The 25315-nt window shown below is 51.3% G+C and overlaps 1 protein-coding gene across 3 annotated transcripts in view; it reads left to right on the top strand.

The window, feature by feature from the left end:
* FCRL6 (Fc receptor like 6) overlaps nucleotides 1–22292 on the top strand; it is a 32130-nt gene extending 9838 nt beyond the window's left edge. The window contains exons 2-11 of one of the 3 annotated variants that reach the window (XM_011217660.3): nucleotides 6361–6429; nucleotides 11772–11792; nucleotides 12478–12744; nucleotides 13300–13584; nucleotides 13731–14012; nucleotides 14379–14504; nucleotides 17721–17786; nucleotides 18424–18495; nucleotides 20103–20134; nucleotides 20210–22292. In XM_011217660.3, coding sequence (XP_011215962.2) covers nucleotides 6369–6429; nucleotides 11772–11792; nucleotides 12478–12744; nucleotides 13300–13584; nucleotides 13731–14012; nucleotides 14379–14504; nucleotides 17721–17786; nucleotides 18424–18495; nucleotides 20103–20134; nucleotides 20210–20338 — 1341 coding nt within the window. In that variant the 5' untranslated portion in view covers nucleotides 6361–6368 and the 3' untranslated portion in view covers nucleotides 20339–22292. Of the gene's footprint in view, nucleotides 1–6281; nucleotides 6430–11771; nucleotides 11793–12477; nucleotides 12745–13299; nucleotides 13585–13730; nucleotides 14013–14378; nucleotides 14505–17720; nucleotides 17787–18423; nucleotides 18496–18676; nucleotides 20083–20102; nucleotides 20135–20209 lie in introns of those variants that run through there. The other 2 variants (XM_034667315.1, XM_034667314.1) reach the window with 2 other exon arrangements.
* Nucleotides 22293–25315: the final 3023 nt, after the last annotated feature.

Genomic DNA, 25315 nt, shown 5'->3' with positions numbered 1-25315 from the left:
GAGCCAGGACTGAAGCCCAGACAGGCAGCTCTGGGGTCCACCAGGCTGTCCCCACGCCCAGAGCTGCCCCTCGTCCCAGCTGCTGTGCTCTCCCCTCTACCTCGTGCAAGTAGGACTGATTCCTGGTCCCCCACAGCCACTGTCCCTCACAGCTGCCCCTGACAGCTGGGGACACCTGGGTTTTATGCACCCCCCCTTTTTTTTTAATTGAAGTGTAGTTGTCATGCAATATTATATTCATTTCAGCTGTACAACATAGGGAGTCCTCAGTTATATACGTTATGAAGGATAGATCGCCAGGATAAATTAGCTACCGTCTGTGGTCACTGCACCAAGTAGTTACATATTATTAACTACATCCCCAATGCTGTACATTGTAACCCCCGTCGTACTTACTTCATCACTTCAAGTTCGTACCTTTAATCTCCTCCCTCTAGTTTGCCCATCCCCCACCCTCCTCCCCTGGCAGCCGCCAGATCGTTCTCTGTATTTATGGGTTTTTTCTGTTTTAGGTCGTTGTTGTTCATTTGTTTTGGTTTTTAGATTTCAAATGTAAGTGAAATCATACTGCATGTGTCTTTCTCTGTCTGACTTATTTCACTTAGCAGGATACCCTCTGGGTCCATCCATGTTGTCAAAAATGGCAAAATTTCATTCTTTTTATGGCTTGAGTAATATTCCATTATATATATATATATATATATATATATATATATATATATCACATCTTCTTTATCCATTTATCTATCAAGACACTTAGGCTGCTTCCAATAGTTTGGCTTTTGTAAATAATGCTGCAATGAACATAGGGGTACATATATCTGCTCAAATTGATGTGTTTGTATTCTCCAGATAAATATCCAGAAGCTCGATTGTATGGTATTTCTCTTTTTAATTTTTTGAGGAACCTCAATACTGTTTTCCATATCCACCCTTTTGCCTTCCCACCAACAGTGCATGGTTTCCTTTTCTCCACATTCTTGCCAACATGTGTCTTTTTTTTTCCTCTTTTTTTTTAAGATTTTATTTATTTATTTATTTGCAAGAGGGACTAAGAGTAAGCAGAGCAGAGCAGGCAAGAGGGAGAAGCAGACTCCCTGCTGAGCAAGGAGCTAGATGTGGGGCTTGATCCCAGGACCCTGGGATCATGACCTGAGCTGAAGGCAGACGCTTAACCTACTGAGCCACCCAGGTGCCCTGCCAACATGTGTCTTTTTGATAAGGCCCTTCCAACCAGGTGTGAGCTGATATCTCACTGCGGTTCTGATTTGCATTTGCCTGATGCTGAGTGATGCTGAGCATCTCTTCCTGTGTCTGTTGGCCATCTGCATGTCTTCTTTGAAGAAACATCTGTTCAGATCCTCAGCCCATTTTTTAGATTGTTCGTACCTTTTATATATTGAGTTGTATGCGTTTTTTTTTAAGATTTTATTTATATATTTAAGAGAGAGAGAGAGAGGGCACAAGTAGGAAGAGTAGTAGACAGAAGGAGAGGGAGAAGAGGAGAAGCAGGCTCCCTGCTGAGCAGGGAGCCTGATGCGGGGCTCCATCCCAGGACCCTGGGATCACGACCTGAGCTAAAGGCAGACGCTGCACCAACTGAGCCCCCCAGGCGCCCTGAGTTGTATGAGTTCTTTACATATGTTGCATATTAACCACTTATCAGTCATATCATTTCCAAGTATCATCTCCCAGTAGGTTGCCTTTTCATGTTGTTGAGGGTTTCCTGTTTTGTGCAGAGGCTTTTTAGCTTGATGTGGTTCCATTTGTTTGTTTTGGGGTTTTTTCCCTGGCCTGAGGAGACACATTCAAAAATATATCGATAGGGGCTCCTGGGTGGCTCAGATCAATTAAGTATCTGACTCTGGATTTCGGCTCAGGTCACGAGCTCAGGGTCCTGGGATTGAGCCCTGCACTGGGCTCCCAGCTCAGTGATGGGCCTGCATCTCTCCTGTTCCTCACCCTCTGCCCCTCTCCTCTCTCTCTCTCTCTCTCTCTCTCTCTGATTACTATAGGTTTGTAGTATCATTTGAAGTCAGTGAGCATAATATCTTCCACTTTGTTCTGCCTCAAGATTGCTTTGGCTACTGGGGGACTTTTGTGATTCTATACAATTTTTAGGATTATTTTTTCTGGTTCTGTGAAAAATGCCATTGGTATTTTGATAGAGATTGCATTGAATCTGTAGATTGCTTTGGGGAGTATAGACATTTTAACAATATTAATCCCTTTAATCCACGAGCACGAGACACCTTTCCATTTATTTGTGTCTTTTCAATTTCTTTCATCAATGTCTTATAATCTGCAGTGCAAAGGTCTCCTTGGTTAATTGTATTCCTATGTATTTTATTCTTTTTGAAGCAATTGTAAATGGGATTATTTTCTTAATTTCTCTTTCTGATAGTTCGTTATTAGTGTTTGGAATGCAACAGATTTGTGTATATTATTTTTGTATTCTGCAACCTTACTGAATTCGCTTATTCTAATAGTTTTTTGGTGGAGTCTTTAGGGTTTTCTATATATAGTATCATGTCTGCAAATAGTGACAGTTTTACTTCTTTTCTAATTTGGATGCCTTTCATTTCTTCGTCTTGGTCTGATAGCTATTACTAGGACTTCCAATAACATGTTGAGTAAAAATGGTGAAAATGGGGGTGACTGGGTGGCGCAGTCAGTTCAGCATCTGACTCTTGGTTTTGGCTCAGGTCATGATCTCAGGTTGTAAGACCCAGCCCTGTATCAAGCTCCACACTCAGTGCAGAGTCTACTGGAGACTTTCTCTCCCTCTCCCTGTCTCCCCCTTCCCCACTCTTTCAAATAAATAAATAAATCTTAGGAAAAAACGGTGAGAATGGGCATCCTTGTCTTGTTTCTGATCTTAGAAGAAAGGCTTTCAGCTTTTTACTATTGAGTATGATGTTAGCTGTGGGTTAGTTATAAATGGCTTTTATTGTTTTGAGGTATTTTCACTCTATGCCTCCCTTGTTGAGATTTTTTATCATAAAAGGATGTTGAATTTTATCAAATGCTTTTTCTGCATCTATTGAGGTGATAATGATTTTTATCTTTCATTTTGTTAATGTGGTGTATCATGGTGATTGATTTGTGTGTCTTGAACCATCCTTACATCCCTGGAATAAGTCCCACTTGATCATGGTGTGTGACCCTTTTAATATGTTGTCGAATTTGATTGGCTGATATTTTGTTGAGAATTTTTGTATCAGTATTCATCAGAGATGTTGGCCTATAGTATGTGTATGTGTGTGTGTGGTGCCTTTCTCTGATTTTGGTATCTAGGTAGTGCTGTCCTCATAAAATGAGTTTGGAAGTCTTCCTTCCTCTTCAACTTTTTAGAATAGTTTGAGAAAAATAGGTATTAATTCTTCTTTTAATGTGCAGTAGAATTCACCCGTGAAGCCTTCTTGTCCTGAACTTTTATTTGTTGGAAGTTTTTTGATTACTGATTCAATCTCCTTACTAGTAATCAGTCTGTTCACATTTTCTATTTCTTCATGATTCAGTCTTGGAAGAATTATATTTTTCCAGGAAATTTATCCATTTCTTCTAGATTGTCCCATTTGTTGGCATGTAATTGTTTGTAGTAGTTTCTTACAATCCTTTGTACTTCTGTGGCATCAGGTGTGACTTCTCTTTAATTTCTGATTCTATTTATTTGGCCCCTCTCTCTTTTTCTTGATGAATCTGGCCAAATATTTAACTACTTCATTTTCTTTTCAAAGAATCAGCTCTTAGTTTCATTCATCTTTTCTACTTTTCTGTCTCTTATTCATTTATTTCCACTCTGATCTTTATTATTTCCATCCTTCTACTAACTTTGAGCTTTGTTTATTCTTTTTCTAGGTCCTTTGGGTTAAGTTTAGATTGTTTATTTGAGATTTTCCTTATTTCTTGAAGTAGGCCTCTATGGCTATGAAATTCCCTCTTAGGACTGCTTTTGCTGCATCCCATATATTTTGGGATGCTGTGCTTTCATTTTCATTTGTCTCAAGATAGATTTTGATTTCCTTTTTGATTTCTTCATTGACCCACTGATTGTTTAGTTACATGTTATTTAGCCTCCACATTTATGTTTTTTCCAGTTTTCTTCTTGGAATTGATTTCTAGTATCAAAAAAGATTCTTGAAATGATTTCGATCTTATTAAATTTGTTGAGACTTATTTTGTGGCCTAACATGTGATCTATCCTGGGAAATGTTTCATGTCCACTTGAAAAGAATGTGTATTCTGCTATTTTGGGATGGAATGCTCTATATGTATCTATTAAGTCTACAAACCCCATCTAGATGAGAATTCTCCCCCTACCATTATCCTTCCCACCTCCTTCTAGCCCTGAATTTTCCTTAGAGTTTTAGTATTATGGGTTTGACTCCTATCCCAACCCATCTCCATCTCGGTTCAAGATCAGCCTGGGTGCTGGAAGATTCCCAACCTATCAGCAGCCCCTAAGGTCACCTTCCTCCCCAACGGAATGGTATGCAGCCAGCTCAGCTCAGAGAGCCAATTCCACTAACGCCTTTAAAAATGCAGCAACATCTCACTGTTCCGGGGTAGAGTGAGAAGTCAAGAAGAGTTCACACACCCAAGCAGCCAAAACCTGGTGAAAGTAGAAGCAGCTAGGGTAGAAGCTTCAACTGTTCTGCACGCAAAGCACAATAAGTGCTTGCAAGCTAGACCATTTGCGGTTGACCCGTCTCTACCTTAGCTGCAGCCTTGCAGAGCTGCTGCCCCACACTCTGGACCTGCAGCTGAGCAAACGCATACACAACTCAAGTCAAGAGATCTGTTGGAAAGAAAACAATAGGGGAAAATGTACAAATGTTAACATCTTAATGTGAGTGGTTAAGATATCCACCATGTTCACCTCTCTCCCAATCAACAGAGTCACATCAGACGTGCCTGCCAGTGTCAGATTGTTTTCCCACTTCCAGAGAATCAGGGAATCTAGGGCACAAAAGGTCAGAAAGTTCACACTCTCCATTCCTGTCTTTGGCAATAAGCACATTGACTTCTTCCCAGACTGTATGGAACTTCTCACCTAAAGACTTTCAGGAAAAACTTTACTGTCAGAAAGTGCTTCCTGGTGTTTTACCCTCCGTGCTTCAGTTTAAACTCCCATATTCTGTCCTCAAAGGAGGTGAGGGTATGTGGCCTCCTTCTCTGTTGAGGGCTTATTAAGTCGTTTCCAGATTCTATCTGTTAAAAGTGATGCTGCTATGAACATTCTTGTGTATGTCTTTTGGTGCCAATATAAATGTATTTATGTTCGGCATGTACCCAGGAGTGAAAATGCTGGGTCATCAGGTATTTTTATGATTCATTTAGATTTTGTCATGCAGTTTTCCAAAGTGGTTGTACCAATTTACACTCTCACTGGAGGTGTACAAGCATTCTAGCTGCTTTACATCCTCACCAACATTTGCCTGTCTCTCTTGATAGTTTTAGCCTTTCTCATGGGGGATGTAGTGGTGTTTCATTTAGTTTAAATTTGCATTTCCATAGTGATTTATGAAGTCAAGCTTCTTTGTCTATGTTCATTTGGCACTTGGAGATCTGCTTTTGTAAATTACCTATTCAATTATTTTGCCCATTTTTCCAATGGGTTGTCTGTCTTTTTCTTACTGACTTCTAGAAAGTCTTATATTCTGGCTATGGGTCCTTTCTCAGCCATGTGTATGGAAAATTTCTTGTCACCCTGTGGCTTGCCTGTTTACTCTCTTACTGGTACATTTAAAGGAATAGTTTTCAAAATAATAACCTGAGAGTCTTAAAACCTCAGATTCAGAAACTCCAGCCCATTCTACTCCCACCTCACCAATCCGTGAGTTCCTCCTGAACTGATGGTCCTATGTACCATTTTCAGGGTTGCACTTTTCCACCTCATTGCATTGTACAGACACATTTCTCCTTAGATAGGAGGGAAACTTGGAGAAATCGAGGTCACTCAGGGTGGGGGATGGATCATCTTAGGGTTTGCAGAACTCTGCTGCCTTCCAAGCTAAATGATGTTGAAATCACAAATTCTGGCAGCTTCTGGATCTTTCCATAGCCTTGTCGCATCTTAGTTTATTAGCATGAGCTTTTCAAAGCCACAGAGAGTGTTCAAAAGTGCTTACTAGTAAATGACCTGACTCCTTGCATCACGGTGAAGAAAGTTCACTTATATTATACCCCTTCAATCAAAGAGGAAATACTAATTTGAACTTTTAAAGTTCCTTCCCCACTTCCTCTATTTAGTGCATGAAGCAGTAACACCACCTACATCATAGGGGTCACTCACCCACCCCTAGGCCTGCGGCTTAGATGCTCTCCCCTCCACCCTGACTTTGCATCTGCCTGCAGCTGGATCTATGTCCCTCCTCTGTGCCAGGCCAGACCTCATGCTGCTCTGCAGGATTGTGCTGTTCTTCGGTAAGTCACTGAGCGTGAGCTTTTCTTCTTGGGCACAAAGACTGTAAGTCACTTATGGGACTTCTAATTTCACCTTTCTGGGTTCAAGTGGGTTTTATGGCTGGAGTTTGAAACGAGTGTGTGCACATGGCTGTCCTTGACAGAGATGTGGTGTGGTGGGGGCCTCCCTGATGTTTCCCATCCCATTTTCCTTGGTCCTTGGGAGGGCAGGCCTTCAATGCATCAGAGCTAAATTAGGGAGACAGAAAATCACATTCTGAGGCCCAATGACATGTTTACCCCGTCAAATAAGATTAAATTACCCATCAGGCTGTCTCAAAAAGGAAAACGAAGTTATAGAAGGAAAGGAGGCTTTGGGTGGGGAGTGGGCTGGAGCGATCAGGGAAATGGGAAAAGGCAGCTCTGCACATCTTGCTCAGCAATAGGAAATGGGCTTTTACAAAATGATATGCTGTTAAGAAGCCTCAGTGTTTTCTTAGAAGCAGTCAACGATGACCAGGCTTCTCATCTGGTCAAGAGGCTTTGCTCTGACCCTTTACAAACTGGCCATCCCCCTTCTGCTTACATCCTCTTTCCCTTGGGGATGAGGAGGAGGGTCTGTTTTGGGTCTGACTGGTCCTTGGGGATGGTTTGAAGGATCAAATCCATTCTCCCAGATCTGTGTCTCTCTGCTTGACGCACCTCCCCAGGGGACAGTCACCCATGCCAGGGATGGAGAGCCTGCTCCTCCGATAGTAAGGTATTATGGGGTGGGGAGAGGGTCACTAGGCCCCCCAGACTCGACTCAGTCTCAGCCACTATTACCTGCTACACTTAGAAGGAACAAGTCTGGGCATATATTCTACTTCGCTTCACAATTTCTGTGTTGATTTATTTTTTGTTTTAAACTTGGTCCCAGTAGTTTGCTTATTTGTTTGTTTTCATTGAACCAGAAGAGCAAAACCACTCCTAAATCTGATCTTTTCCTGGACAGAGTTTGTGGGCATTTGACCCTGTGAGGAAAACCCTTGTCCCACTTGGTGTTCTTCCTTCCCCCACAAGACCGTTGCCCTGTGCGTTTATGAATGACCATTTGGACAAGTGAAAAAGTCTAATGGTCATACCAGGGGCAGGGGCAGGAAGGCCTAGTGCCTGGATATACTCCAGAGGAAAGGCTTTCAAGGGCAAATCACTACCTTATGAAAGGACCAGACTTTGATGGACTTGAATGGTCACAGTCCAAGCACTTTCCAACTTGGGACCCATGATCTGGATGGGAGAGAGCAAATGAAGAAGAAAGAGAGAGTTAAAAACTGGCTGACTAGGGGACAGGGTGGTAGAGGTCCCAGGCATGATGGAGTCACACTCGATGCTTGGGGACCCCAGAAAACCAGCCTAAGATGCTGGGACCCCAGGGCTAGTTGTGGAGGAACAGAGTTACCGTAAGTTCAGACCTGCTATTTCCTCTTACATGTGGGCAGAGACAAAGAAGGAAGCCCTGAAGGCCTGCTTTGTAGCACGTACTGTATCTCATCTAACCTTTAGAATCATGGGGGGGGGTATTTTTTTGACCCTATTAAACAATTGAGGATACTGAGGTTCAAAAAGTTATGAAACCNAGAAGGAAGCCCTGAAGGCCTGCTTTGTAGCACGTACTGTATCTCATCTAACCTTTAGAATCATGGGGGGGGTATTTTTTTGATCCTATTAAACAATTGAGGATACTGAAGTTCAAAAAGTTATGAAACTTGCATAGAATTACCCTGCTAACAAGAGCAAAACAGAGATGCAAACCCAAGTCCACTTGGAGCTTTCTCCATCCCACCATGATACCTCCAGCAGGGCTGTGGTTGGGTTCTAATCAAGTAAGACTGGAAAATAAAATTCATTTCAAGTGCCTGGTGGGGCATGATCACACAACAAATGGTGCCTATTACTACTATTGACCATCAGGGATTCGAGAGGCCCGGGGCCCTGACGCTGAACGTGCTGGTACACGGCCGTACACGGAAGGTGTATTTGAAGTTTAAGAGATGAACCTTAATTTTCTTCTGAGCCGAGCATTAGCCAAGTTCAGTGCTGGGACTGGAACCCACCCTCTGTTGACACACACAACGCCCATGACGAGTGTCTCAGGGCTCCCACAGCACCGCCACCCCAGCACGCGGGAGCCGCAGCTTGGCAAAGCAGCACGTCCAATGAGCTAGAGCTGTCGTGAGCTAGTCCTTCCTGCTTTGCTGAGACCTGCTTCCCTGGTCTCTCTCATTCCCATGAATTAGTACCACTCCTGCCTGAAGTCTCTCCCCCTCTTGTAAGCTTTGCCCATCGAATATTTGAAGACTACTGTGTCCCTACTCCACTGTGTCTTTCTCAGATAAGTATCTCCCGACCCCTTGAGTGGGGAACGGTTTCTTGGCCCTGGTCTGCTTGGTCTGATGCACGTGGTCAGTGGGCCAGGAGCTGGGCCTTCGCCTCTCCCTACCACGGCCTGACCAGAGCCAAGGTCGGCCAGGCTGTGGCCTCCCTTGTCTGGGACTCTGTTGTGCACCTTATGCAATGGCTGTGTCACCACCTCATCTACCGCCACCAAACTGGGGTCCGTGGCCCCCTTTGTAGGAAGTGCTGTAACCCAGCCGCCGCCCCTTGTGCACCCCGCGGCCAGCTGTCTTCCTCACAGACACCGGGTCTGCAGGCACAGCTCCCAGGTCTCATGGCGCAGGACAGCAGCTCATCGGGGCCTGGGGACACGAGTTCCTCTGAAGGGTCTCTCTGCTCTCTGGATGCCTCCTCTCTTGTACGCTTCTGTGCCCTCAGCCCTGTTTACTCATCACTGCAGAGGTGTTTTTCCGGTAAAGAGGGGAAAGGAAGAGGGGCATCACTACANGGACACGAGTTCCTCTGAAGGGTCTCTCTGCTCTCTGGATGCCTCCTCTCTTGTACGCTTCTGTGCCCTCAGCCCTGTTTACTCATCACTTTGAAGCTGCAGAGGTGTTTTTCCGGTAAAGAGGGGAAAGGAAGAGGGGCATCACTACATTGCAAGGTTTTAGTCACTCTGAGGTCAGGCCTTCTTTCTTTTTTCAGTGAATTCAGTAACCACGTTTCCAGGGAGTGGGTCACTATATGCAACCACTCTGTAAGGAAGCAATGACTGTCACGCTTCCTGTCATAGAGACAGAATCAGGAATTGAAGGCTATTGGGATTCTAACGGTGCGTCCAAGTTCACACAGAAAGAAATGGATTCACGAGTCGAATTCAGGTCATGTGATTCCAAATCCTGCCTGCTTCCCACTACACCAAGCTCAGGGGAAAAGATGTGTTTAGATGGGACCGGGGGAGATGGAGGGATGGCAAGAAACACTCATAATTCTGCACACACTGAGAGCCTGTGGATGAGCTGGCCGTGAGCTGAGCAGAGAAATGAAGCTGAAAGGCTCCGTCTGGGTCCCAGGCCGTGAGGACAACGAGGGTGACAACATGTGAATCAACACGCCAAACAGCCACATCCCAAGCCTCCGGTTGAGAAGGTCTTCACCCACCCCTCCCAAGGCCATTGCCACATTTCTCGGTGTCTCCACAGCACCTAGGACCGGTCATCGTGAAGGACACAGTAGGGCCTGAGGACAGCTCGCCTGACTGTGCTTGGCGCTATGCCACTCGTTGCTTCACCCCTTGTCCCAAAGTCTAGAACACTCTCCACCACTTCATGTCCAGCTGTGCCCCTCCAGCCTTTGGGCTACTCATGCCTGTGTAACCTCAGTCACAAGCTCAGGTCCCACACTGGGCATGGAGCCTACTTAAAAATTTTATTTTTAATTAAATAAAAATAAAAATTCTGCTCTGAGCCAGTCAATGGAGCATGTGGGCTGTTGATCTCAGGGTCATGACGTCAAACCCCATGTTAGGGGTAGAGCTTACTTTAAAAAAAAAAAAAGCAATAAAGCAAAAGCCTGATTAGGTCAATTCCATAAAAATATTTTGGGACACCTGGCCGGCTCAGTCAGTAGAGCACGTGACTCTTGATCTCAGGATTGTGAGTTCAAGCCCCTCATTAGGTATAGAGATTACTTAAAAATAAAATCTTTAAAAATACTAATAAAATGATAGATAGATGATAGATAGATAGATAGAGAGATAGATAGATAGATAGATAGATAGATGATAGATAGGCGGACAGAAAGACAGAAGCATTAGCAGCACCTAAAAAGGTCCTGCAAACACAATGTGTGATGCGTTGGCCTGTTTGTCCTTCCCTTGCCGATCCCAGCTGCCAGGCCAGGTCCCTCAGCCTTCAGTGGTTCCTCACCTCCTTCATCTGTCACTTCCATGCCAGACTCTCCAGAGTTCTGGAGACAGATCGGGCCACCAGACTGCATGGTCTGCCTGCACGCTCTGAGCTCTGCAGGTGCAGATGGGCGCTCAGACCCACCAGTGCAAGGGTCCACTCTCCGTCTCCTCCTTCGCGTGCCCTACCCCATGTGGCTGGGCACAAAGGAAAGCCTGTGAGTGTTTATTCAACAGAGGCTTGTTGAACACAGACTANTTTTCCTTTTTTTTTTTTTTAGATTTTATTTATTTATTTGACAGAGAGACAGCCAGCGAGAGAGGGAACACAGGCAGCGGGAGTGGGAGAAGAAGCAGGCTCCCAGGGGAGGAGCCCGATGTGGGGCTCGATCCCAGGACTCCGGGATCACGCCCTGAGCCGAAGGTAGACGCTTAACGACTGCGCCACCCAGGCGCCCCGAAACATAGACCATTCCTGGCACAGATCCAAGGTGTGGTGATGTGACCATGGCCAAGACCCACCGTCCCTGCCCTCATGGAGCTTCTATTCTAGACAGAGGGAGACAGGTGATAAGTAGGCACTTTAAAGAATAAGATAACTTCAAATAGAGACAAGCGCTCTGATGAGAAAACAGTGGAGTGTTGTAATAGTGATTGAGGAGAATTACTTCAACTGGGGGTCCCAGAAAGACCTAAGGGTGTGACATTTGAACTGAGATAGGGCAGAGGATTCTAGGCAGTGGGTCCAACATAAAAGCTAAGTGGCTGGGGAGCTGAGGGGCTGAGTGTTTGGGTGGCTGGATGGTTGAGTGGCTGAGTAACTTGGTGGCTGGGTGGCTGACTGACTGGGGGGGCTAGGGGGCTGGCAGACTGGGGGGTTGAGGGGCTGAGTGGCTGAGTGGCTAGGGGTCTGGGGGACTGGGAGGCTGGCAGGCTGAGGGGCTGGCTGAGTAGGTGCCGAGGGGGTTGGGTGGTTGGTTTATTGAATGGGTATGAACACCCATTCTTGAGGTGACAGGCCTCTTTGTGAAAAAGTTCTTTCTGCTACTTGCCCTAATTCTATCACTCTATTCTCTTACAGTTCCCTGTGTGGGGCAAACCGGTGAGTCTTACCTATGTGATTTCCAACTCCAGATATGTCTCTGGGCCAAAGCTTAATTGATGGGCTATTGGGTCCCCTGGAAACATCTTCAGAGCAGCAGACTAGGCCCAATCCTCAGGGGTCCTGGCTGATGCCCGGGCAGAAATGAGACCTGGGACCCCACTGGTCTCAGGCTGAGGATAATTCTAGGTGATTCAAGTCCCAGCAAATGGCTCTGGGCCTCATCTTATTCCCTTAGAAATGGCACTGACCTCTGTCTCTTCCTGTAGCCCTTCGTGGGGGGGGGGGGGGGGGCGGGTGAGAATTGGGTCAGGAGGAAGGAGGTAAAACAAAGATGGAAGGAATTCAACTCGACCCAAGCTTGGCGACGGTGGAAGGGCAGTGCGAAAGGAGCCGAGGAGGAGGAACGAGGGACGAAGACCAGAGAGAAAGCGCAAGGAGAGCAGGGGAGGGGAGGGGAGAGGAATAGAGAAAAAGGCAGGGAAGAGGAAGGAGGGAGGAAGGAGGGGAAAGGAAAGCAGGGGCCCGGCCAGGTCTGGCACAAAGGCCTGGGGGGTGGGGCAGCCACACAGGTGTTGTCCAGGAACCTCTATCCCCAGGGGAGGCCTGAGGCTGGGGGACGGAGGGAGAAAACGGGTTGAGGGGACATGCGGCTCCAGGGTGACCCCGGTCCTGTGCCTCACAGGCTGGCTTTACCTCCGAACCTGGCCAAACCCTGTGTTTGAGGGCGACACCCTGACATTGCAATGCCAAGGATGGAAGAACACAGCCCTGTCCCAGGTCCAGTTCTACAAAGACAGAAAATTACTCCATAACCCGAAGGCCAAATGGTTTCTGCCTATGGGGACAGCGACACTGAAAAGCAGCGGCCAGTACAGCTGCGCTGGGAAGATGACCTTCATCCCACACTTGGGCACACAAAGGTCAGAGATGACCACAGTTCAAGTCCAAGGTGAGTCCCCAGCTTTGGGGGATGGGGGAGGTGGGGCTAGGGTGCTGCTCAGGAATCTGGTCTCTAGAGGTCAACAGCTCCCTGGGCAGCAGCCCTCCCTCTGGCTGCCCCTGATGCCGGGCCAACCATAGAGCTCTGAGATGTCCACCATGCTGTCCAGATGCCCGGCCCCTGTGGGGCACGTCTGGAGACCGGGGAAGGAGGGGGGGATGCCCTGGGCCGCCGAAGCACCCTGAACCAGCCCTGCCACGTGGTCCCAGAGACCCTGGGCCAGACCCTTCCCCTCTGGGGACCAGATGCCCTACAAGGCCCTCTGGCTCTGGCTCAGGATTCCAGANGGGGACCAGATGTCCTACAAGGCCCTCCGGCTCTGGCTCAGGATTCCAGAAGGGCTGGGGCTGTAGTCATGGGATGAGGGGTGCGTCCTGGGGGACAATGACAGTGTCTCCCATGGGGCACGGAGCTGTGGCCCGGGATGTGCCCTAGCTTAGACCCCCACCTCTGGGGACTTACGGTTCAGGAGTCTCCCCTGAGCCTGGGCCTGCTTCTCCCCAGAACTGTTCCCGCCTCCAGTGTTGAGCGCTGTCCCTTCTCCCGAGCTCCGTGAGGGGAGCCCACTTACCCTGAGATGCCAGACGGAGCTGCACCCCCAGAGGTCGGCCTCGAGGCTCCTCTTCTCCTTCCACAAAGATGGCCACACCTTGCAGAACTGGGGCCCCCACTCAGAGCTCTGCCTCCCAGGAGCCCAGGAGGGCACCTCTGGGCTTTACTGGTGCCAGGCCACCCATGAGGGCAGCAGGGTCCAGAAACAGAGCCCCCAGCTGGAGGTGAGGGTGCAAGGTAAGTGGGGAGGGAGGGGAGACACTCCCAGGGATCCGGGCTTCAGGAAATGGGACCCCTGGACCCGTGGGGAGGGGTCCCCCAGGGAGGAGGTGCCAGGAGCCTGGGTAGTGTAGCTGAAGGTCCCACCCCATGTGCTGCCCCAGCGCCTGTGTCTCAGCCTCTGCTCACCCTGAGACCCAGATCCACTGGCCTTGCTGTGGGGGACACGGTGGAGCTCCTCTGTGAGACCCAGAGTGGCTCCCCTCCAATCCTGTACTCGTTCTACCTGGATGGGAAGATCCTGGAGAACCACTGTGCTCCCCATGGAGGAGCCGTCTCCTTCCCCTTCACTGTGACGTCAGAGCAGGAAGCTGGGAACTACTCCTGCCAGGCTGAGAACAGTGTCTCCAAAGAGACAAGTGAGCCCACGACACTGTCCCTGGATGGTACGTCTTGTCCCCCACCCGGGCTCTGAGCCCCAGCAAGCTGGCAAGGGTCAGGTCTCACCCCTCTCTGTACCCCCCAACCACAGCCTGCACTGCATGAACGAGCACGGACCCTGTGTGGGGTATCTGTCCCCTGAACCCGGAGGGAAGCACGCGAGCCGGTGCAGGGGGTGCAGCACATGGTCCTCAGTGCTGTTGCCCGTCCGTGCTGGCAGCCCCTGGACCATCCCTCATTCCACCTACCAGCCTCCTTTAGGCCACACGTTTCCCCCTGATGCCAGCCATTCTGCCCCCTCCGTGCCCACCTGGGGAACATTTCTGAATTTCATCCTCAACACTCATGGTCACCCCAACTTCACCCCCCAGGTCCTCGGGGCTTGTCCGCCCTCACCAGCAGCCACTGGCTGGTTCCTTGTCTGTCTGCGAGCCTGCTGGGTGTGCTGGTCATCGCCACCGCGCTTGTGGCTTACTTCAGACCCTGGAGAAAACCTGGTCAGTAGCCTTTTTGACTTTCTTAGTGGCCGAGTCCCTGTGCCAGGCACTGCCTAGCCTTTGGAGAGCCAGTGTCTGAGGGGACCAGCTGCTTCCTCTTGGGGCGTCAGGTGGAAGGAGGGACTTCTCTTCACATGTCACACAAAGGAGGCCATGGAGGGACACTTACAGCTTCCAAAACACACAGACACACTGTCTCACACCCCCACCACGCTCAGAGATGTGGACAAACACACGACCGCACGCTTGGGCCTGAATGGAGGGACGATTACAGCCAAACGCAATGCATGTCAGAGTCCTTCATGCTTGAAAGACCATCTGTGGCTGAAGAACATGCCAGGAAAACCCAGGCCGCCAACACTTGGTCAGACCAGAGCTCTGCTGAGCAGAGGGGAGAGGAGGAAGGGGCACCCCCGTGCGGGCCTGCGAGCTCAGGAGCGCCCCCACCTTGTCCTGGGCTGGGCCTGAGCGGTGCTCGGGGGAGGTTCACTCGTCAGACAGGAAATGTGGCAGAGAGAACGGATCAAGGGCCTGCACCCAACACTGTTGTCTCGTAATTCTGCGACCTTGGCCATTCCCTGTAGGAGTCACCACGTGTCTCCCTCTTGGGGTTAGTGTGAGGGTTTCAGCTAAGGGGGTGACAGACACCCGATCCCTGACGTGTGGGGCTGGCATCTAGTGGGGCTCGGTACATGCTCCCTCCAGTCCACGTGATTCCAGACCCTCCTATCCTGCCCAGTCATGAGGAGGAAGCAGGAATGGGGGCTCTCACCCTGGGGGGCTCGACACTTACTCCTATTCTAACCTTTCTTCGCCTCAGGCCACATTTAAGGGAAGGGCTAAAATGCCAAAGCTTTTTGGTGCCAGCTTATTCCTAGGCCTTCAAACCCACCAACAGAGACTCAAATCAATGCCCCCTCCTCCGCGTGAGGGGTATCGTTCTTTTCCACTTGCCAAGGGAAGAAGTGGTTGCTCTCGGAGGCCACCAGAGCTGGGTTCCTTACTCAAGTTGGCAATTCCTTCTGTGAAGGAGTTTGTGATGAGTTTTTCTGGAGCCGGGCCGACTACTCTGTGGGAAAGACCACCCAGTCATGCAGTCCAAGTGTCCCTCCCCGAGCGCCAGCCAGGATGCCTGAAAGGGCCTCTTCCCAGCCCTGGACTCCCTCCCCTGCCTTGTCGACACCCCAGTTAGGGCTCGGGCCAGCCTCCAGCTTCCTCTTCGCTTTCAGCAGTCTGTGTGCCACAAACCTTTGCTCTTGCCTGGAGTCAGGGCTCCATGGACGCACTCTTGCTTTGGGGTACCCCTGTATGTAGGAGGAAGATGGAGGCCGGCCCAGAGCTCGATGGGGAGGCAGCTGGAGTAGCAGGCCAGGAGCTGAAGGTGTGCGGCTTCTAGCGCCCCTGCACCTGCAATAAAGCCTCCTTCTAGAGGCCCAGCCGCTTATCTGGACTCAGGAACACGTGTCCATGTTCCGGGCCCCTCACCTCTGGGTCAGAGCATTAGAGACAAAGCAACACAGCCCAGCTGTCTCCCTCGCAGCCCCAGACAAGACAGTGGGGGGCGGTCACTGCTGCAGGACCCTCAAGAGGGGGAAGCCTCTCACAGAACCCCACACCCCCACCCAGCCCCCACCAGCCTGGGAGCAGCTGGGCTCACTGTATGAAGGAGCCTGTCTCTCAGGAAACTAGGGCTCCTGGGGGCCGTCCTGGTCCTCTTACCTCAGAAACTCAAAGGCACAAAACCTTGAGAATCTCACACAGAAAACCACCTTCAGGCCCACTGCCAAAGCTTCACAAGGAAAACAGTAGGTCAACAGCTTTGTTCCTCACACCCGGCTCTGGAAGGCTCTTAACCATCGCCAGATAGCGTGTCCACTCCCTCGACAGACAAAGCACATGGCACCACCAGAGATACGCGACACCTGTGTCTCTGAGGGCACCTTGCACAGCAGTTTGGCCAACGCTGGTGTCACTAGTACTGTATACAGTCGTGCAAGGGGCCACTTCAAAGTAGCCCTGGCCTAGGCGTGCCCGCGGCTCTCACTGTTTGCCAAACAGTGCTCGTTCACCAGCCGTTGTCACACCCCGTGTAAAGCCGAGGGCCGTGGAATTCCCGGAGCTCTGCAGTGAGTGGAGACCCAGAAGCACAGCCCTGGCGAATGAGCAATGAGCACGACCGGATGTCTCCTAACCGGGAGCTTCTCGCAGTCCCCGTAAATGCACTCCTGGTTTTATAGGAAGCACATTTCCCCCAATCCTGCCAGCAATCCTGGCGCCTTCTGGCCGTCAGAGCTAAAGAACATTTCTTGGGCAGCAGGCATGAACCGAGCGTTCTAAAGTCCACGTGACCCAATCCCTGTCCCAGGAGCTAATTTTTAAAGTTCTGNGTCCCTGTAAATGCACTCCTGGTTTTATAGGAAGCACATTTCCCCCAACCCTGCCAGCAATCCTGGCGCCTTCTGGCCGTCAGAGCTAAAGAACATTTCTTGGGCACCAGGCATGAACCGAGCGTTCTAAAGTCCACGTGACCCAATCCCTGTCCCAGGAGCTAATTTTTAAAGTTCTGGACGCACCTGCTTTCACAGAGGCCACATGCTAGTGGAGAAAAAGCACATGAAACTGCGTTAAGGTTCTGTCCCTACCACCTGGCTTGTGTGACCTTGGAGAAGTGCCCTCTCCCAGCCTCAGTCACCTCACCTACAGATGATACTATGACGTCATGGTATCAACCTTTGCAAGACGGTCGCAAAGGATATCAGACATGGAAGAGTTAGGACGAGAGGCTTTGTTGCCCTCCAGCGCCGTGCGGGCCGCTGGGTCGGGCCCTGTGCTGCAAAGTAGACACGGTACTTGAATTCCCTGGCCCGGCGTCTGGCACATGGTGTGTGGCCGAAGTTACTAGCTTTTCCTTCTTCTGAGAAGCAGCCTGACTGGTGAGTCTGGGCCCTCTCCATGCAGGGGTGTAACCCCTCCTTTCTGACCCTGCTTCCTCCCAGTTTGTGATTCCCATGGGGCCATTCTACTCTCTAGGGTAGTTTTCAAAGGAAACATCCTATAAAAATTAACCGTGTCCAGACCTGTGAATTAACCCTCATAAACAAACCAGCCTCAGACCTCCAGCAGCCTCCACTGACTTTCTTTCTCTCAGACTCTCTACCCCCCACTGTCCAGCCTGCTCTCTGAGGGAACTCAGAATCGTGCCTCTGTGTCTCCTAGGGCCCCTTCCAAGCCGGAATCTGCCCCCAGCCCCAGGTGGAGAGCAGCACCAGCTGTATGCCAACGGTAAGGACTCGCAGCAGGACCATGCCTGCTCTGTCCCTGAAGACGGAGAAGGGACTCTGAGGGGGCTCAAGGAGAAGGAAGCCCTGCGAGCCCCACGTCTCAGGGAACAGTCATTGGGGAAGGAAGTAGATGGCTTCTGGGGAGAGCGTGAGGGGCCAGAGCTATGAAGCTGGGGAGGGACAAGGAAGTAGGAGGGAAGCCCGGCCTCCAGACGGAGGGCAGGGAGCGTTTAAACCAATAGTTGGCAAACTCGGGCCCATGGGCCAAAGCTAGTCCACCAAGTACTTTTGTAAAGAACATTATGTATGTATTGTGTATGGCTGTTTTCGCACTAGGGAGCAGAGTGGTGGCAACAGAGAACGAATGGCCAGCAAGCCTAAAACATTGACTCTTTGTTACAGAAGTTTGCCAACCTCTAGTTTAAACAATGTCAGGGTTGGTGAAGCTGCTAGAACCTGCCGTGGGGGCAGTCAGCTTCCTCTAAGATGGATATCCCGTATTAATGGCCGCCTCCCACTTCCGGTTACCACCATGACAGAGCCCCTGATTGGCTTCTCTCCAGAGGTGTCTTCAGGACACTGATGTCTTGAGGTGGGAGAGCAGGTGGGTCCTATTCAAGCCTCATTCCTTCTTTCAGTCACTCAGCAGAATGAGAATGAGGAAGATGATATTTACTCTTCAGTGACTATTGTCCCAAAGGAGAGTGAAGGTGAGTGATCTCAAACCAAACTTGACATGTTTGCTAATGTGAAGGGGAAGTTTGGGGCCTGGGTTGAGGTAGTTGACGACGGTCAACGTTACCATTTTACCACCACGACAATTACCATTATCATCTCTACCACCACCACCACCACCAACACCACCACCACCACCACTATGTCCACCATAAGGACTCTCTTCAACATCATCTCCACACACCACCACCACTGCCACCCTTTTTCTGAGCACTGTGAAGGAACAAAGGAAAGAGAGAAAGGAATGATGCAGGTGGTCTTTGCACCAGAGTATAAGTCTCGGCAGGACCTTCCCAGCTCTGAGAGGAACCAAGAAGACCATGTGCTCCAGCCACAGAAACCAGACTCAGACGGCAGGGACGGGGAAGGCTAGTCCTCTCTCCTGCGGAGAGAAAGGCAACATGGCGTCGTGGGAAGAGTATGAGCTTCTGAGTCAGACCTGAATTCAAAACCTGACTCTATGTACTCGCTGTGCAACTGGGCAAGTTATTTGAGCTCTCTGAGCCGAATCTATAAAGTGGAGATAACACCTGCTTTGCAAGACTATTATAAATTATTAGGAATAGAACTAGAACATAGGTTCTAGACACCTCAAAGATTGTCTGGTGGGTAATAGGTATTCAAACACAGGAAGCCTTTTGTTTTTGTTTTGCTGAGATTTCTATTCCTGGTCTGTAAAATGGGTTTGAATCAGCCTAGGGTTTCTGCTCTCTGCCATGAAGGGGAAGCGGACAAACAGGGAGTCTCCTGGACTCAGGGGCAGGGGCCCCAGGACCCAAGCATGGGTGGCAGGTAGGAAAGCACCTGTGGGCCCAGTTTCTTCCAGAGCAGAGTTACAATGAGAACTTAAACACCAGAGAGAAAAAAAGAAGCCAACTCTGAATATGAGGTTTTCATGGACAAAATAAGGAGATGTGGCTGTTTTAATCCTAGCAGGGCCGCAAGGTGCAGGCTTTTCCTGAGGGGAGGGCGAGGGGGCCTGAAATCCAAAGACAGGAGAGGCCACTGTGTTCCAAGATGCAAAGGAAGGGGGTGCTGGATCTGTTATCCTTGGGAGAATGCTTCACACTTGCAAAGATTTGATATTTGCCTACAGTTCCCCTTCTTACGGATATGACCCTTGGGAGTATTAGCCTCTCTGAGCCTCCGTTTTCTCATCCCAATTTGAGAAGGAATTAGTCTTCCCTACTTGGCAGGATTGGTGTGAGATTAATATAATAAATACAGTCCTCGCACCTGAAGGACTGCCTGGTGCATGGTAGCTGTCTGATGTCTTCGACACTCTCTTTTCTCCTGCTTCTCACTATCATCCCTGTGAGGCGGTCCCCGTTGACCCCCGCCTCCCTTCTCCTGGGCTGGGGAGGCTGAGGCCCAGGGCTAAGGGGCTGGCCTGCAGTCACACCGCTGGGCTGCAGTGCAGTGCGCAGACCCAGGCCTCCTGGTTCCTGGCTCCACCTGTGCTCGGATGGCAGGTGAGGGTCCAGAGAAGGGAAAGGGGGAGCAGCACTCCCTGGGGTGGGGGGACAGCAGGTGCACAGGTGAGCCAGGCACCCGAACCCAAGTGTTTCTCTTTCCCCCACAGCTGGGCCTGCTGAGTCAGCCTCAGGGACCTGGGTGAGTTGGACCCCCACTCTTCCCTCCCTCTCTGTGTTACATCTTCCTCCTGGTCCTGACCTGACTCTCCCACAGGACGCTTCTGTCATCTACACCGAGGTGAAATGCTCGCGGTGCGGTGAGGTTCCAGACAGGGGACTGAAGACAAGAAGCAGGACCCACAAAGCTCCCCTTGGTAACTTTGAGGAGGTCCTCTACTACTGATGGCATCCCCCCAACACCACCCACCCGTGGCCTCCAGTGCTCCCCAGGAGGCCAGCGGAGACCCCAGCCCCTTCTGTAGGTCCCCAATCCCTGAGCCCAGCAGCGAGGGAGCCGGGCGTCCTGGCCAGGGTCCCGAGGAGACTCAAGTAACACCTGAATGACCTCCGGGCCGCCCTCTGAGCGGAAGACAGGAACACGTGGGCAGGGGTATCCCGCTCACACGTGAGTTCCAAGCAGTGGACTGGACACGGAAGCCACAGATGTCCTCCTGCACATGAATGGAAGGGTTCGAGTGCCTTCTCTCTACACGTTTGTAAGGGCTTTCGACGGTGGCCCTCAGTCCCCGGGCGTGTGCTTGGCCTCGCCCTGAAGGAGAAAGCCAGCCTGGGCGGCTCCAGTAGAGAATTCCCAGCTTCCAAGCTGTGGCTGGGGCCCCGGAGTGACCACAGGGCTGAGGACCTCTCAGAGGCTCGGGGAGACCGAGAGTCCGGGGGAAAGGCCTGGCCCAGATAATATCACAGAATTCCTACCCCCAGAGCGGCCCCCCGCCAGGCTCTGAGATCCCTGCCTCCCATGCAACCCATTTCTGCTCAGACCCCTTCCAGGTGACCAGGTTACCAAAGTTGCTGGAAAGGAGGCTTGCCCAAAACCCCCGTTTGTGGACTAGATCAGAAGACGTGGTTATTCCTCACGTGTTTACCAAGACACAGGCTTGTAGAATCTGTTTGTTCGCAGAAGTGTATCAATTTGTGTCATATTATTCACCAATGCCGATCACTCATAGTGCCTCATGGTTGGTTTGCTTGCTGAGTCCATACTCCTTGACTCTGAAAGTTTAGTTCTAGTAACAAAGAGGCCCTCCTCCCAGCCCTGGCTCCCTGCAGGCCCCTGCCCCCTAATCAGAGTGAGGTCCCAGTCACGCTGCTGGATGTCACCGACCCCACCCACCAGTCCTGGGAAGAAGCCCACGTCCCCTCCACCCAGAGCCCCTGCTCAGGTGCCCCTGAGCTGCCCACAGCCAGCGTTCATCCTTGAGCTTAATAGAAAGGCAGCTGCTCAGGGCGCCTGGGTGGCGCAGTTAAGCGTCTGCCTTCAGCTCAGGGCGTGATCCGGCATTCCGGGATCAAGTCCCACATCGGGCTCCTCTGCTGGGAGCCTGCTTCTTCCTCTCACACTCCCCTGCTGTGTTCCCTCTCTCGCTGGCTGTCTCTCTGTCACATAAATAAATAAAATCTTTAAAGAAAGAAAGGCAGCCGCTCAGACTCAGCCCCAGACCTGATCTGTAAGCTGTGGTGTGCACGTTAAAGTTTAGAAAGCCTGGTCTGCCTCCAAAAGACACTTCATGGGAGTACCTCCATCCACTCGCCTTTGGAAACATCACTGGATGAGACAGAGGGCCCAGAGAACTGCTAAGACAACCCTCGCTAGCATTTCCTGGCTTCCCCAGGCCTTCTCTTCCTTCCCATCCCCCACCTGACCTTCCTCTTCCCCAGCCTCTTTGGCTTCCTCCCCATCCCTCCCATCACTGGTCCAGTCCGTGTCCAGAAGACATCAGGGCCCCTCCCCTTCACTTCTTCATCTGCCAGCCTGGGAAGCACATGCCAGCCCATCTAGAAGCCCCGGGGTCCTCGCTGGTCCATCAGGAAGCACTTGCAGAAGCCAAGCCTTGCCATGCCCTCTATAAACAGGCTGGCCCCTTATAAAGAGTCAAGTCAAAGACAGGACAGCTCGTGAAGGAGACACTGATGATGGGGAGCAGGAAGGAGCCAGCCCTGCCACTCATCCCCATGGACCGGCTCCTCCCTGAGCATTCACACCACCCGCCCCCTGCCCCACACCAGTGACACTGGGGCCTGTCTGTGAATGATGTTTACCAATGCAGGGTGGGGTATGTGGAACAGTGGAAAGCAAGAACTTAGAAACTTCTATAGCAATCTGACAGAGTAATTTTTTTGTTTAATACAATCATAAAAATAGGGCTTTTATTTTGTATGTCTCTTTATTTCTTCTTTTAGTAAATTGCTTTTATTATATTCTTCAAAAGTATACGGTCCACAACAGATTCAAAATAAAGAGAAACAGTTCCTTTGACACAGATGAGAAGTCCTATCCCACACACACACAGACCCACACTCACACACTCACACTCTTGCACACACACGCATGAACGCACACACGCACGCATATCTGTGGCTGGCCTCTCCTGCACTTTGCTCCTTCCCCNCACGCACGCATACCTGTGGCTGGCCTCTCCTGCACTTTGCTCCTTCACCGGAATCCCTCCCCACCCCCACTTCTATTTGCACTGCCAAGAATATCCTTCCCCTTTAGTTTAGAAAGGAATGAGTCGGGATTTTTAAAATGAACAATTACTAAGAAAATTGAAGAAAAAGTAAATCTTCGAAAAGCATGCAGAGGAAGGAGAGGCTTCAGAGGAGACCTCAGACTCTCCCTGGCTGGCCTGACTGCACCACAGGTGGCCCCAGGCCCCTTGCCAGTGCTCAGAGCAGGAACCCGCCGCTGGTCCTGGAGGACGCTGGTGGAGAGGAGAGTGGACTCTCCCGGGGCTCCAGGGACAGACCCTGCCCACCCCAAGGAAGGCTGCAGCCCAGCCGCGAGGCTCCGGCCTGTTGGCTTGCTCTCCAAGTCAGAGCTAAATGCAGACACTCCAGCAGCGGTGAGCCATCTGCCTGCTCTAGGCATGTAGGGACCAGGCTCTGTGGGGTCACATCACCTCCCAGGTAAGCAGAGAGGAAAGGGCTCTGTGCAGGGTGAGCGGCAGCGTGCTGCTGCCCCTCTGGGGGAGGGAAGCAGTGCGACCGGGGCCTCGCGGCTGCCCTCTGCTGACCCCGTTGGGTCTGACTGGCTATCGGACAGCTGCATCCTGAGGTGCCATGGGACGCCTGTCCTTGCCTTGTATGTGGCTCAACACTTTAGAGACAAGCAATAAAAATGCAGCGTGACCCTTCCCTGAACCAGGTAGCTTGCAGGTACTGAGATTTCTCAATTCCAGGTTTATTTTAGATTTGGCTAGGAAATAAGGTCATTGACATTTTTACCTAAACCAGCCTCCNTAGCTTGCAGGTACTGAGATTTCTCTCAATTCCAGGTTTATTTTAGATTTGGCTAGGAAATAAGGTCATTGACATTTTTACCTAAACCAGCCTCCGCTGAATACCTCTGCGCCCTTCGCCTTTGTACGGACGGCGATGGCAGGAACGACAGCTGGGGTGCACAGGACAGGGGAGACCCAGGCTTTTGCATCCAATACCGGATGTTGTGTGCCCCGAACACAGGTCCATCTCGGTCTGCACTGCTGAAAGGAGCCGCAGCTGGCCGGGCCCAGGGTGGTCAGCGCACCTGCTTCTCCAGCACGCATCATGCTGCACCCTCCCCGAGGGGTCTGTCTGTCACACTCTTTGAAGATCAGCCTACGTCATCAGCCTCCTTGTGTGGGGGTTGTTTCCGCAGGGTGTACAAATGGGCACCGGCATCGGCGCGAGCCCTGCGCCCGCAGGCTACCCATGCTGAGCTCCCGACACCTGCTCACCGCGGTAAGGTGCGCGGGATGGGGGCCCAGCCAATGTTTGCTGAGCGAATGAGTGAGATGCCAGCTCCTCCCTCACTACGTCCACGGAGCACGGTCGTGGATTTGTCTCTTTTTTACACAGCCTGCCTTCAGCTCCCTGGGAAAGTACGTCTTTGCCTCAAAAACAGAGCCTACAAAGCCTCGGACTGTCCCACCCATTTTCTACAGGGCTGTTTCTTCTTTCCCGCGTCCCCCCTCCTGCTGTGTGCACCTTGTTTCTGTGCACCAAACATCAAAGATTCCACTCCCGCTCCGCATCCCCAGCAAGGCCAAGACAAGGGCGGGGCACGGCAGGTGCTGTACGCACAAATATTAAAGAGGCACTCGTGCTCACGGCCGTGGGCACAGGTGTGACAGTGTCCTCTCACGGGAGATCAGGTGCACGTTTTCTACACATGCAGGCACTGTCTCTGCTCCCCAAGCTGGCTGAAGCGGGGGTTGCACCCCAGCCAGGGCAGCCTCAGGGGCCAGCCGGTGCCTGATGGCATGGCGTCTGCTGACAGATCATCCAGGTAGATGGTCTACTCGACACGAACCGAGGAGGTGAAGGTAGACATGAAGATGGGGCTACCTGGCCTCTCAGCCCCTACCCCGCACCACCCTTCAGAGGTGCCCCCTTCCCTCCCAGAAAGCCCGCTGAATGCCCCTCCTCCCTGTCTGGGGCTCTGCCTGCTTTCCTTCTCTCCCCCAAACACCTTCCCACTTTCTGTCTCTCCTCCATCTCTCCTCTCTTCTGGTGTGGCCCTCTTCTGTCCCCAGGCCAGTCCAAGAATCGAAGACAAGTGGGGGTGGGCCGGACACTCAGATTCCACAGGCCCCGAACGGAGCTCAGGCAGCCAGCGCGGGGGAGGGGGGGATGCCTGCTCCCTGCGCGGAGGGGACACCTGCTCCCCGCCCCTGCCCGCAGTGGAGGTGGGCCAGGGGAGAGGTGCCGATGGGGTTACAGCCCCCAAGCCACAGGCGACTCCCGGGCTCCACTCAGGCCTTCCCAGAAGGGCCCAGCTNTCCCCGGCTCCACTCAGGCCTTCCCAGAAGGGCCCAGCTGCCAGCTGCTCTCTTAATTAAGGAATGTGGGCGTGGTGCCTTTGAACTCCCAGCCCAGTGACTCCAGCACACTGTCCCCCGCGGGCTAATTACCCTGTTCTGAGCCAGTGATCAGCAGTAGGGGAGAGCCGGCCTCTGCAGACTTAACCCGTCCGGAGCTGCCCCCGTTCGTCTCTCTCCAGTTGCCACGTAGCCTGGAGTTCTTCCGTTTGGAGAGATGGGGTGTCTGCTGACCCTCACCACCCTCTCCTCCCCTTTCCTCAGCCTCCCTGAAATTCCCCTCCAGCAAAAGGGCATGAGGTGGGGGTGGGGAGGCAGGGAAGATGGCAACTCGGTTCCTGCTT

Source organism: Ailuropoda melanoleuca, chromosome 8, assembly GCF_002007445.2.
Source record: "Ailuropoda melanoleuca isolate Jingjing chromosome 8, ASM200744v2, whole genome shotgun sequence".
Classification (NCBI taxonomy): Eukaryota; Metazoa; Chordata; class Mammalia; order Carnivora; family Ursidae; genus Ailuropoda; species Ailuropoda melanoleuca.
Note: the sequence above shows the minus strand (reverse complement) of the source record. Positions and strands in the feature narration are given on the sequence as shown.